The sequence below is a fragment of the Rhea pennata genome, chromosome 3, assembly GCF_028389875.1.
Source record: "Rhea pennata isolate bPtePen1 chromosome 3, bPtePen1.pri, whole genome shotgun sequence".
NCBI classification, from domain to species: domain Eukaryota; kingdom Metazoa; phylum Chordata; class Aves; order Rheiformes; family Rheidae; genus Rhea; species Rhea pennata.
Window position 1 is genome coordinate 123,507,569 of NC_084665.1, and position 13,610 is coordinate 123,521,178.

Consider the following 13,610-nt stretch of genomic DNA (forward strand, 5'->3'; position numbering starts at 1 on the left):
TTACCAGACAAAGATATTATTAAGAGGGTCTTGCCAAGCTGTTGTTTTGAGGTGAATGGCAATGTTAATTATGGTTTGTTGGCTTTTTGGCTTTTTTCTTTCTTCTTGTAAATTGTATTTGTAATCATCACTATATTGCTGGTAAAAACAAGATGTTACTTGCCAAACTGTTCCTCTCTTTTCAGGTATCCCAAGCTCGCTGCCAAGCACCGGGAATCAAACACTGCTGGAATAGATATCTTCTCCAAATTTTCTGCATATATAAAAAATACCAAACAGCAGGATAATGCTGGTAGGTAGGATCATTACAAAATGTGCTGGAGTGTTTGTGTGCTTATGTCTATAGTCTAATCAACTACATCTACACTAGTAAGTAAAACAGGCCACAGTAGTCCTCCTACTAGCTGCTGTGACATAACTTCTGTCCATACAGCTGAACTTCCTCACCAAAACAAGGGCTCATACTGCTTACTGGAAATGGGTAATTGCCCGTACTATCTCCTATACACAGCCCAGGCAGGCACTAGTGTTAGTTCACCAGAGTCAAAACTGTGCTAGGGACAATACTAACAATTTAGCAGTGAATGACTGTGCCAGAGGAGCCCATGCCCTCATGCTTTGTTAGATGTAGGCATTGATACCTGAATCTTACCCTAGTTAGTATCTCGTGATTATTTCAAGATAGTATAGCTAATTTGTTCATGTAAACCAAGTCATAGCAAAATATTAAACAGAAAGTAATTAAACGAAAGAAGCGATTTATTCACAGTTTAAGAAATGTAATTGCACTCTATAAGCTCCAGACTTTCTTTTACATGGTTATGTGTCAAAACAAATAACCCCTCTAGAACCTGCATGATCTGCATGTTTACAGGCATACGTTACCTTCTTAATGAAATTACTTCTACGCATTTCTCTTCTCCACATTTGCCTCAGAGAGGCAAAACTTCAGCTAGTCTAAGCCATTGTGGCTTCATGAAGGCTAATGGATTTATGCTGCCATATTCCTTGAAGTAATCTAGTAGAATATTTGCAGTTGCTCACTGATGTACATCTTACCTTATATTACTAGTTTTCATGGGCAGAGACATAAGGTATGTTAAAAACCATGAACTCACATCAGTTATTTCAGAGAAAAGTAGATTTTTCAGGTTCCAACTCTACCAAAGATTTCATTTGTGCAATTGTATTCCAGGCTGGCATTTTTAAAAATTGTAGCAGCAAAAAAAAAATGGGATCCGGGGTCTAGCCCTGATCATGCCATTTAGGAACAGATTCTAATTGCTCATCCTCCCTCTATAAGAGCAGAAGTAATTATATACAGTTCTGTAGTAAGTGAAAGCACTTTATAAATAAATATAATTACTACTTAAGAGAATGTCCTTTTCCCTATCTTCATGTGAGTAGATAAACTCCAGAAAGAACTCAATGATGCTCATGGCTATGTTATGCATTTCCTATACACAGCAGCTCTCAGCTCTCATAAATCTCAATGTTTTAATCAAAATTAGAAATGAAGAATAATTAAAATGTGTAATCTTCATGAATTTATATATAAATCATCATGTATTGTCTCCTATCTGCAACTGACTCAATTCTTAGGTTAAGGAGGAAAGCTACACCAGTGGCTGAGACATCAGTTGCAGATGATCAGAATACACAAATAGAAAAACGCTTATTAAAAACACCAAAACAGAACAGCCAGCCCAAAGCATTATAGCAAATATAACGTTGTGTTAATTTCTTTTGGCTTAGAATAGGCCAGTGTTGAATTCCAAGTAGCCTAAGTCCCAGTCATCAGATTCTTTACATTACATTGCATTACATTACAATACAGCACATTGCATTACATTGCATTACATTACGCTACATTCCCTTAATTTGAAAGTCAGAGAGGTAAATTCATTAATATGTGGGAAATCAGGCTATGAATTTATAAAATCAGCTGAGAGATGTGTGGGTTAGATGCATTATACGTGCTCATTCTTTGTAGCATACGGGTTTAGCAGAGGTCTAAGTGAGGTCTGAGTAACATGTGTCCTCGCTACAGCCTGTGGCTATTCAATTTTTGCTGAAAAATTGAGTTAAGTGGTTGAGTCTGTTAATGAGATTTATGCTGTATGAGGATACTACTGGATGTGAGAATTAATGAGAACCTAATGCAGGCCAAAGATGAGTCACAGCTAGTGTTTCACCTGCCTGGGTTGATGGTTAGAGCCATGCAACAATTTGAGACTTCAAGTGATGCCATCTTTATGGAGGCTATTTCATTGCAGAGTTTCCTGTCCTCAGAGGAGCCACTGATAACAGAGCCGGTAGCGTAAAAGAATCACAAAGTTTTTTTTTTCCTAAAGTGGAAAAAATGTTACTGAAGAAAACAATATTTGTAATTTCTTTGTCTAGTGTCTATCTCACTTCTTGCATGTAAAATGGACACAATGATACTTATGTCTATTTGTTTCTAAGATTGTGATACCCTCTGCTGGCAAATATGTGAATATATAAAGGAATACACTCTACAATGAAAGCTGAAACATTTGCTTAACAAAACAGGTTTCCTTTTGTCAAAACAGTTTTATGTTACAAATGCAGCTTTGTCAAAAGAGAAATGTTTCATTTCATATTGATTTTGACAAGGTTTTCATGGAAAAATCTGTATTTTTTCTGGACAAGTTAAAAAAATTTAGAAGTAAAATGCTTTAACTTTACAAAAGAAAACAGTACTTTTTTTCTGGATTCATGCAGTACTTCATTAGCCACATGCCATTATGTTTTATGCCTGGCACAGAAGCAGGTGATAACTTTCTTGTGCAAGTCTGTATGGCAATATGTTATTGATCATGATTCATTTACTTACCAAAGGTATTTGGCATCTAGCCTGTCCTTCTTTAATAGTTCCCTGAATTTCAGATTCTTTTCTTTTTCCGTCTTTGTTTTGCTAACTTTTCTGTCTTACAATATAAAAACGTTGAAAGGTTTGGAACAGGCTGGCTAGGGCTGTAAGCCCAGAAGCAAACATTCTCCTGCCATATCAAAGTCCCACTACTTTTAAGCTTCTTGAAAGGGAAGGAATTGATTCCAGATTCTCAGGATGTGGCAAGCTGTGTTTAAAGAAAGTGTGTGCGTTTATTATTTCAAGTCAGTTCAATTACAACGGGCTTGATTCCTTCCACCCCCCATGTCACTCGATAATTTTATGACAGGCTTCTCTGAAGAAGTGGTCTTCTCATCCCAGGAATAGTTCCTTGTCTTGCTTAGGTAGCACAGCTAGGTCATTCAGTCCTCCAGGCATTATCACTAGACTCCACTCCAGTACTTGAAATTAGAAGTGTTAGTTCACCTCATGACTGATACAAGAACAGGAGTCCTTGGAAGAATTCAGTGCTAGGAGTCTTAAAAATGATTTTTCTAGATGCTCTAGCTTAGGTTTAAATTGCTTAAATTTTCATAATTAACTTGAAAGTTTTAGTTGCTTACTGATTGTTTTATATCTAGAAGGAGACCTTGTCCGAACACAGGAAAGGAAATCAGGACCTTGTGAGAGTTTACTTTGGTTCCTCTTGTTGATGTTGAGCAAATCACTCAAGCACTGTACAGTAACCAGGGTAGTAACAATTTATCTATTCATTTGAGAAGGATGAAATTTAATTAATTGGAGTACTGTGTACATATTCTGTATTATTATTTTTTCTTGCGTGCCTATACACTGCAAATGAAGGGGACAACCTATAGTAACCACCTATTAACAGTTCCTCCTAAAATTGTAAGTTCTTTGACTCATAGAATGAGCCCTTTGATTTCATTTATGAGTTTTAAAAAAAGTTGTTCTTGAATTGAGTTCTTAGGGGGCACTAGCTCCAGTGTGGGTGGGCGCATTCATTAGTGGTACGGAAGGATATTTTACTGTGCTGCTCTTCAGAAGGCTCTGAGCTGGGAGACCACCAACATGATTTCATTCATTGGAATTTCCAGCCGTCTGACCAGAGGATTCCACTTGTCTGGTTTGGATTTACATCAAGGAGCCAAAAATAAATGAACATTTAAATCATTAATTTACATGTGATTAAATGCTGTTCACCTCCTTCAGTAGCTGCATCACAATTTGTGGTTAAGCATGTGAGGTAGAAATGCCTCTCTTTATGTGCTATGTGTGCAGTTATATAATACACCCAGATACATACACACACACACACACACACACACACACACACACACACACACAGAGATACAGGCCTTGAATCTTAAGCTCACCTACATCAGTTTTATGCTACTTTAACTCCACTGAGTTTCATGGAGCTATTCCAGCTGAGAAATCAGACCCACGGTGTAGGCACGTGCACAGTGTGGACAGTATGCTCTGATCCTTTCTAGAAGCCATCACATACCTCTTTAAATAAGCGGAAAAATACATCAGTTCATGTCAAAAACCTGTGTAGATTACTTACAGCAATAATGGCTCTGTGGTGCAGAACCTTTCTAGATCTGAGCCTGTGCATGTAGCCAGGGCAAGAGGCTTCTTGATGCTGTGGGTCAGCCGGTGTTGTCCTGACAAGCATGGTCTAGTCTACTCTACAGAAGCAGATAGGCGTGGAGTAAAACATTTTTCCCTAGGGCACCTTCACGCTTTAGTAGGGCAGGACCCAGCATGAGCCATAAGTTGTCCTACACCGTGATGATTTTAAGTTTTCTTTGTCATGCAACCAAGAAAGACTAGAAAGAGATTTAAAAATCATTTTAGAGAAGAGGACTTACTTTAAGATGAGCTCTCTAGCTATGGATGGTTTAAGGATGACAGATCTTTAACTATGGCTTTTTGAAGCACAAGAAAAGCTATTTCAGAATATTTTAAACAGGTTTTTATGGCTCAATCTAAGCTGAGTACTGTTGGACTCACAGTAACTAAGTGCCTGGCAACATTACAAAACCAGTCGTAATATATAAAAATACCCGCTCTCTAAAACATATGTAAAATAGCTTTTCTGCAACATTTGTGGCCCATAAAATACCAAATACATGTTAGTGAGCATGATATAAAGTTTTATTGCCATTCATTTGGGATGACCCGTATAACTCACTCATGATATGTTAATAAAACTGTTCTCCGCTCTGTCTCTATATTAAAACAGGCATATAAAGACCCCTAAAATAGTACTGACAGCAATGTGCTAACTTGTTAAGTAATGTGACGTTTCATTTATCATCCATCCTAGATCGCCTTATCTGCTTTTTGCCCCCCAATCGAAGTCTGATTCTGAAATACTGAGGAACAGCAGTTAACAAAATAATTTTGCTTGAGAATAATTTTTTGGAAAATCTTCTTGAAATTATGGTGGCAGGAGGCCTAGCACAGTCAATATTCTGTCTGGTACCAGTGACAGGTTTAAGGACCAATATCTTCTGACCTGCCAAAACTAAGAACTAAAATTTTATGCTATTGGAAGGAGGAGATTTTCAGTTCCCTAAAATGATAGCAAACCATAATCTTCACCTTGGAAATATGTACATTACTAGGGAAGGTTTCCAAAAGTTTTATCATTTAGAGTTTTTTCTTCCCTCTGAGATCTTTTAACTTTAAATTACTAAGGAAGGCATGTAGCTCTCCTCATGGAATAGATGAAAAATACTGCTTAAGAACAAAACAAAAGCAAAACTGAAACTTCCTGTAAATCCAGATGTGTGCAGACTGTAAGCTGTCCAAGCGGTGATCTCTGTATATCCACCACTTAGTGCAATGGGGTCCAGGTCTCGATTAGTACTCTTAGATGCAGCCACTCAGGGAACAGTAAATATTTACTACTCATGTATCAGGAGATAAAATTTTCTTACAAAGCTATGTGTTTGTGGCTTTGTAGCTTTGAAACCATAGCATACCATGGAGAAAAGGCGGGGGGGAGAGAGACAGAGAGAATAAATGTATGTTTGTGTGCGTGTGCGTGTGTGTATACATGAGAGAGAATGTATGCAAAGCCCTAAATAACAGCTGATTATATATCTTGAAGTCAAAGAGGCTCACAATATGCTTAAATTAAGGCATGTTCTTAAGACCTTTGCAGAATCAGGGCCTATATGCACAGTCTAAGCCTAGACTGAAATACATGCAATAGGAACAGTAGTTGGCAGTCACTTTATTTAAGAAGAAATTATTTCCCCTGTGTGTTTGAATATTCCTTCAAATGCTGCTGGCTTAACTGGGATGCTTTGTTCTGTTTCCCAGCCGAGCTCCCTTGCTCACACACAGGAGCAGTAGCACAGCTGGAAATGGATTAGAGCAATCTGGCAGCAGCAGTCCTGGGAGGAATTAAGTGCCTCGCTGCTGGAATGGGAGGCCTAAATTACATTATTATTTAAAATTCAGTTTTAACTTCATTACTCTACTGTTTGCACTGGTGCGTAACTCCCCTTATTTCAATATTCTTGGTGCATCTTAAATGTGTTCCCCTCAGCAAGGGTTTAGATGAAGTTATGTCCTTACTCCGTAAAGTGTCCAGATCTTATGTGAGCAAATGCCTAGATTTAAACACCAAATTGGTTCTTTTTTCCCCCAAGAGAATTGTTCACAGGCTTATATTTAGCAATTACGGAACAAGCTATCACATGATAGAGCACTCAGTGACTGGCTCCTGATTTCAATGAAGTCGGTTTGCCAAACTGTTAGTGACTTCAAAGGGAAGCAGATTGGCCCAGAATCCTTTTTTTTTTCCAAAATATATTTTTGTTTTGTGCATACAAATATTCTTCATAAAATAACAGAGAAAAGAAGAATGAAACAGAAGAATGAAAATCAGTGTTGCTAATTTTACTTATTAGACCAGATCTTAAATACTTGACCTTTATCTTAAAAGCAGTGCTGGTAATAAGGTGAGTAAAAGAGACCTGGAGATGTAATTCTCTTCTAAATACTCCAATTCTTCTGATTATAGAAGAAGTTTCAGAATTTCACAGTGTCTAAGGCTAGAGGGACCTTTGGGTTATGTATTTTATCTCCTGCATATGACAGCCCAAACAATTTTGCACATTGAGCACATGTATTTTAGTATTTCAGTCCTTTAGCTGAAATACTATGCCTGTAAATAAAATAATAAATACCTATAGCCTCAGCTATAAGCTGTTGTGTGTCACAGGCAGAAATCAGGAGAAACAAATTGTCTTTGGTGCACAATGTCCTTGTAAGAGGAGGAATTTATTGAATGAGAGATGTCCAGATGATTGTAATAGCTGGTCCATATTCTGCACTGAAGAGAAAGGTGAATCCCTGTTGATTCAGGCAGTCAGATCTGAAAGAAAATTCTTTCCTGGGCCTTAATCTGGAATCAGGATGACTCTGAACATGTGAGGAGGCAGCTACTCACTGAGATTTTCTGCACCATTCCAAGGCAATTCCACCCAGCACGAAGTTCCACTGTTCCCATTTCTGGCAGAGAATGACCAGATGGTCAGGATAAACCCCATAACACATCTGATTAATGGTGTATTGGGAGGAAAGGTTTGGTTATCTTTGCAAATGTCTCAAGTCTCAAAGCAGGAGATTTAATTGTGGTCATTATCTTAATGGCAAATAGGCACTGAGGGCAGTACAGGCAATCCACTGCTGTCCTTGTTCCAAGACATAAAAGATGATCTTAGAGATTCGTTAGTGCCTGTGTGACTCTATCCCCCTCCACCCCGGTGACAGCATTTCTCCCAGAACTGTATTAAAGTTTGTCTTGTCTTAATCTCTTCATAAACACCCCAGGAAGTGAATCTACCTCCCCTCCATCCTTGTGTGTAGATAAACTGTTCATTGTTTTAACAATGAGGAAATGGATTGATTTCAAAATTGAATTTGTCCAACTTCCAACTATTAGACCTTTTCATGCCTTGTCTGCAAGCCTGAAGGGCTCTCTCACACTTATCAGCTATTTTATCCATGGATGAGTAGCTGACACGTCAGCCTCTCAACCTTCTCTGAGAAGCTGAATAAATAGACTCTTCAAAACTGACATTTTGAGGCTTATTTTCCAGTCCTTGAGCACTATTATTGTTCTCCTTTGACCTCTTTCTGGAATTTCCAAAGCCTTCTTTAATTAGGAATACTAGAACCAGGAAGAAAGTTTTTTGTATTTGTTGCAACAGGACAACTCCCTCTCCTCCTCCCTACTCCTACTTAAAATTTTTCATACGTCCAAACATGATTATAACTCTTTTTGCTACTTCTTCTCTCAGAGATCTTAAGTTGAGACACAGTCATGATGATCATGATTAGGTCATGTAGTGGGGCTTGGAACAAAAGCATGTAAAGCAGAGACACAATGGAAAAGGAATGAGACTTGATTCCTTTGTCAGTCTCATCACCTACTCATTATGTATCTCATTGGCCATTTTTGGAATATAAAAGGCAGAAAATACTAGAAACATCGGAATTAAAAAAGAACTAAGGATGAAAATTGCTAAGTGAATTGAGAGTTTGGGGAACGCAATAAGCTTTAAAATTTTGTCCTCAAGTTCTACTAGCTATGATAGCTAAATTTACATATACTTTTAATAATTACATAGTGCCATATAGTGGATAGACTTTGTCTTAAGAAGTAGACAATTTAAAGAACAGTAAAATATACTAGACTAGAATATCTCCCTCTGTCTCACTGAGGATTTTGAACCACTTTCTTTTAGATCTAGTCAGTTATACTAAGAGTGACAATTGGCGCTAGAGGAAAATCAGGCTCTTCCCAGTCTGTGAGTATGATATGCTGAATGTATACATGAATACAGTATTGCTGAGTTTCCATCTCATGTATCTTCACTCTACCACTGTATAAGTGAAACAGCTTAGTTTAAATCTGTGGAATGTAATTGGGATTATACTGTTGAAATAAAAGCAGAATTTTTCCAGTATGCATATAGAATTGAAAGCAATTGATATTAAATATGCAAGCATCAACAGTTTGTTTAGGAACAATTTTGTTTGCTTAGATGTTAGAACACAAGAGGTCCCCATAGCACTGTCACTAAAGTTCAGTTGTACTGTATCAGAGGCTAACTTCAGTCGTATTTTAACGCAAAAACGTTCTGTAGTTAGTTTTTCTTTGTTAGATCCAGAATCATTTTGTTTGCTCTTTGCTAGTTAAACAATACTTTACACTCTGAATAAACACACAGCACCTTAAAAATCAAGATATTGCAGTGAAAAACTTGTACTATAAATACATGGCTTTATAATGTATAGGGATGATTTTCTTTTGAGGGTTCTGATGCAAATCAGCTGCTGCTTGTCTGCACTTGGTATGGGGACACCTGTGCAGAACTAGTATCACAGAGGTCAGCATTAGGCCCATGGGGATGTGCTCTAGAAATGATGCTTGTCACTTATGTGCTGCTACAGAGTTAAGATGATTTGTGAAATGCAAGCTAGGTACTGCTCCTCCTGGGGCACTTGTAGGCCAGCAGTTTTACATTCAGTTGCTTCCTGCCCTCAGGGTCATTTCAGCTAGCAGGAGACTTAGAAATGAACACTTTTTTGGGGGCATCATGCTAACATCTATGCTTTTTTTTCCTTAAAGCAGCATTTAAAGGTGCTCCAAATACATTCTTCATGATAACTTTACAAATACTACATTTGTTTTCTCCCTTCACTGTAAAACTGACTAAGTAAAGTGGAGGAAGAAACCTGAGTTTTTAATCTAGAACTAGAACCAATTCAAAAGTCATCTTCCTAGATACTTGAAAAAATGTGTTCAATTTTCTTTTTAATTATGTTATTAATACACCTGTTTCACTATGTGTTATTTGGGAGTAGGACAGATGTCAAACAAAAAAAAGGACAATGCCTGTTCTTTTTGTGATATTTGCAGTCTGACTGACGTGGAGAAAGAAGAACACAGAACTTCTGAGATGCAGACTGCATTTCTAGAGAACACCCACCTTTCTATCTCCCCCTAACTTGAAATAAATGTCCATGGCTAGTGCATTACTGTTTTTAGCAACGTCAAGTTTGGTAGCAGAGATACCAGAATGAAAGGCTAGTTACAGGAGAGGCAAAAGTTGACCCATTGTGTGATTCAACATAGCTGGAAAAGAGTCAAGTCTCCAAAACTGACATAGTCCCTATCTCCAGCGTACCTCAAAATATTTGATGTATTTATTTCTGCAAAGTCTGATGCGGTTGAAGAGGGTTGTTATCCTTACTTTGCCTATAGGAAGTTGAAACACAGAAATTTTAAAACTTTTTTATAAGATCATGTGGAAAAACTTGGGAAGAACAAGCTTGGACTCATGTAAAGTTTTTAGCCCACAGATTGTCATGCTCTGGCTGAGGAAAGGGTAGGTAAGGTTAAAGATTTCTATTCAGGTCTCCCTGTGTATAACAACATACTTTCCATGAATTTTTTCAGACAAAAAGTGATACCAAAGTATTCCAAACCTTTGGGAAGAAGCTCTGATTAAATAGTCTACATTGTCAAGAGTTTGTAGATGGGCTGGGTAGGGAAGGGAAAAGAGGGTAACAAGGGAGGGATCATCTATCCTAAGTTTGTTGGTCTAGAAGATGGACATCAGTCAGTCACTCATCTTGGTTCCTTTTGTGATCGGTAGAGAGAGACATAAGTCTGTCTCTGAAATGCAGTTTGATTCAGGTAAAATTGAGAGAATTCCTCTGGACATGTCTAACTCTCAGCACTATCTGTAAAGGAGGCCAGACCGACTAAGCTGGACTAGATACCTGACATTTAGATGGCTCAAGTTAGGCAAGGTGAATCTTAGCCTTAAGTAAATTAAGCACTTAGGTCAGTAAATTTGCAGTGTATCTGTGTTCCTAGGATTGTTTTGAGCATCTAATCACTGCATTTCAGCACATATTTCCTGGAACCTTGGCTGAACTGCTACTAGGGTTTATCAGCTATGTTTCTCTCACTGGACCTGCACAGAACGTATGTGCCAACTTACATGCAAAATATTTGCCTATTTTTGCCTGGTTTAGCCCATGTCTGAGGGGCAGCCTGTGGCCAAAGTTGTTTGGTTGTTTGCATGTTTATGCACACCTGCATTATATGACTTCTCCCATTCCAGCTGTATCCTTACCTGAATGCTTACCAGGAGTAAAAGATCCCTCTTGAAATTCTAGGTCTGGCTGATGTGGAGGAATATGAACTCCTGTCCCCTAGGAGGAAACCCTAGCCAGTAAAGTTGAGTACCTGAGGAATGAGAGATGCAACTCTTTCTCTCTTTTTGGTGTACACAATTAGATATTCATTGATTCATTAAGTGGATAGAAACAGACAGTTTGCAACTTTTCAGTGTGGTTATATGGGCATTTAGCTTTATTGTGGGAACATGTTCAAGTCTCTGTTCCAGTGAATATTGAATTATTTATCTAGAGTGGAACATCTTTAATAAGAGAGATGACTCACTCCAGAAACTCCCTTTGGCCCGGAGTTGGACATCTGAATGCCTTGGATGCATGGGAGCCAAACCTCCATCCGTCTCCTCTGCGTTTCCTATGGCTAGCTTGGTGAATACCCACTCACTGACTGCTTGATATATCCCTGGATTCCTGCTCAAAGCCAGGGCTTCCGCAAGGCAGAAATATGCGTGGAAATTGGGTGCTGCAGTGCTCAAATATACTTGCCCTTTGGCAAGTATTTAAGTGGCTTCTAAAAAATGGAAAGTATTATCCTATATCACTTGGGTGAACTGTGAAATTATTCAAAGGGTAGGATTCATCTCACTTGAATTCACCTCCTTGGAAGTTCGGGGTCTAGTCTGAGCTAGTCCTTTAGGCTTCCTCTAGAATTGGTGTATAGAGAGGGACATGTGCAGTGTGAGTCACACCACTCTGTTAAATCAGGTGTCTTAGGCAGCTGGAAAGACTTGCCGTTTGGAGATGTTTGGTGACTTTGAACAGAAAGGGAACCTACTTAACTAGCCTAGACAAGACACTTTTGGCTTTTAAATGGCTAAGCAGAGGAGGCACTCAGATCTCAAGGGTTATACTGAAATCATAGGGAGAGACATAAAACTGTTCAGTATATAATCTAGCAACATTTGTGTTGCTGTCAGAACTCTTCCATGTGAAAAGGATTAATTTATTTATTGTATATATTTATTAAAGTTGCAATATTCTGTTGATGCTACTTGAAAAAATGAGCAGGATGGAGGAAAAAAAGAGTGGAAGAATGAATCTTTGGTCTTTAATCAGCCAGTCAGACCAGTAGAGTGATATTATTTTCTTACCTTAAATTGCTGTTTCTTAGCTGGTTTCTCTCTCCTACCAGAAAACAGTATTGGGTCTCATATAATATCAAACTGTGAATCTGGAAGTGATCAGGAAAGGTGGTTTGTTTTTTTAAAGGAAAAATAAATCTCAGATTGTTTGTGTGAGACTGTGAGTATTTATGTACTGTTCCCTCTTTTCCCTCATTGCATATTTCACCAAGTTCATTTGCGTGTGTTATGAGATAAATCTTGCTGGAAGGCAATGGAAGAAAGTAGTAAAAAGAAAAAAACATCAATCAGTTATCCAGAGCAGCAGTAGGAATCATTGTTCGTTTTATACATGGATTATTGTTCGTTGAACTTTCACGGGCTTGACAATTAAGAAACCTGCAGTTCCGCCAAGGTCAGTCTCAGGTGCTTTTGGATGACAATTACAGAAGCATTTTTGTTGCTGGGCTTTGATAACTTTGAAGCCTTGCTGTCACTGGGCTTTTGGTGGTAATCACTTACGAAGATGGTCACATGTATTTTACTTCAAATTGAACAAAATATTTTGCGATAAAAAGTTTACCTGATAAAAATACAATAGATGGAGTGGTCAACCTGAATTATTGGCAAATGCAGGTGGAATTTGTTGGATCATGACTTGTTTTGAAAAGTAAAAATAAGTTTCTTTTTTCTTTTGGAAAGGAAATTTTGTTTTTAAAGATTATTTAAAAATGTTATGAAAATGATTGGATAGGTGGGAATGAGTTATTTAACCAGCCATCCCAGAACATATTTTCTTTTTATTGTTCTGTTTGCTTAGAAAGTTTGTGCTATTTTAATTTAATTTCAAAAAAATCAAGCATTTTTGCTTTGGTTTGATTTAAATCAAATAGTTTTTATATTCAACTTGGCCAAAGATTTCATTATTCTTAATGCCCCTGTTGTGCCTTCTATGCTCTGCATGTCCTCCTGTACTAAGTAACAAGTAATCCCCTCAGTCTGCAGATGGATCCACTCGGGCGTATTTTGAGACAAATAAAATAGAGTCATCTCATCTAATTTTAGCTATTTTAAAGTAACTAGTCTGTTATTCTCAAAAGGGAAAGAGAGGCTCCTCTGATGGGTAATTCAGCTTTTCCTAGACTTCTATTTTAGGATGAAATGATTCGTGTTTCAGTGGCTCCTTCAGACCACTTAGATTGGTGCTTATGTTCTTTATCTGCTTTGTTATTTCTCCTCATCCCAGCAAGGAGGGAAATATTTGGAGTGCAAGGAAAGGGAAGAAGAGTCCTTGTCTGACCTCTGTAAATGTTGTGGGTGTGGACAGTCTGAATCAGTTTTACTTTTTCCAAACCACTTTTCTTTTACTACTTTCTAGTTACTTTCCATTTTGCTCCAGCCTTATTTGACCCATAGAAAATAGAGATGGAAAAGAC

The 13,610-nt window shown here is 37.9% G+C and overlaps 1 protein-coding gene across 2 annotated transcripts in view; it reads left to right on the plus strand.

Annotated features, from left to right (window-relative positions):
- The window catches only part of CLIC5 (chloride intracellular channel 5), a 79,124-nt gene that overhangs the window by 49,022 nt on the left and 16,492 nt on the right, over positions 1 to 13,610 (plus strand). For both annotated transcript variants that reach the window (XM_062573253.1, XM_062573254.1), the window contains exon 4: positions 186 to 292. In XM_062573253.1, coding sequence (XP_062429237.1) covers positions 186 to 292 — 107 coding nt within the window. The remainder of the gene's footprint in view (positions 1 to 185; positions 293 to 13,610) is intronic.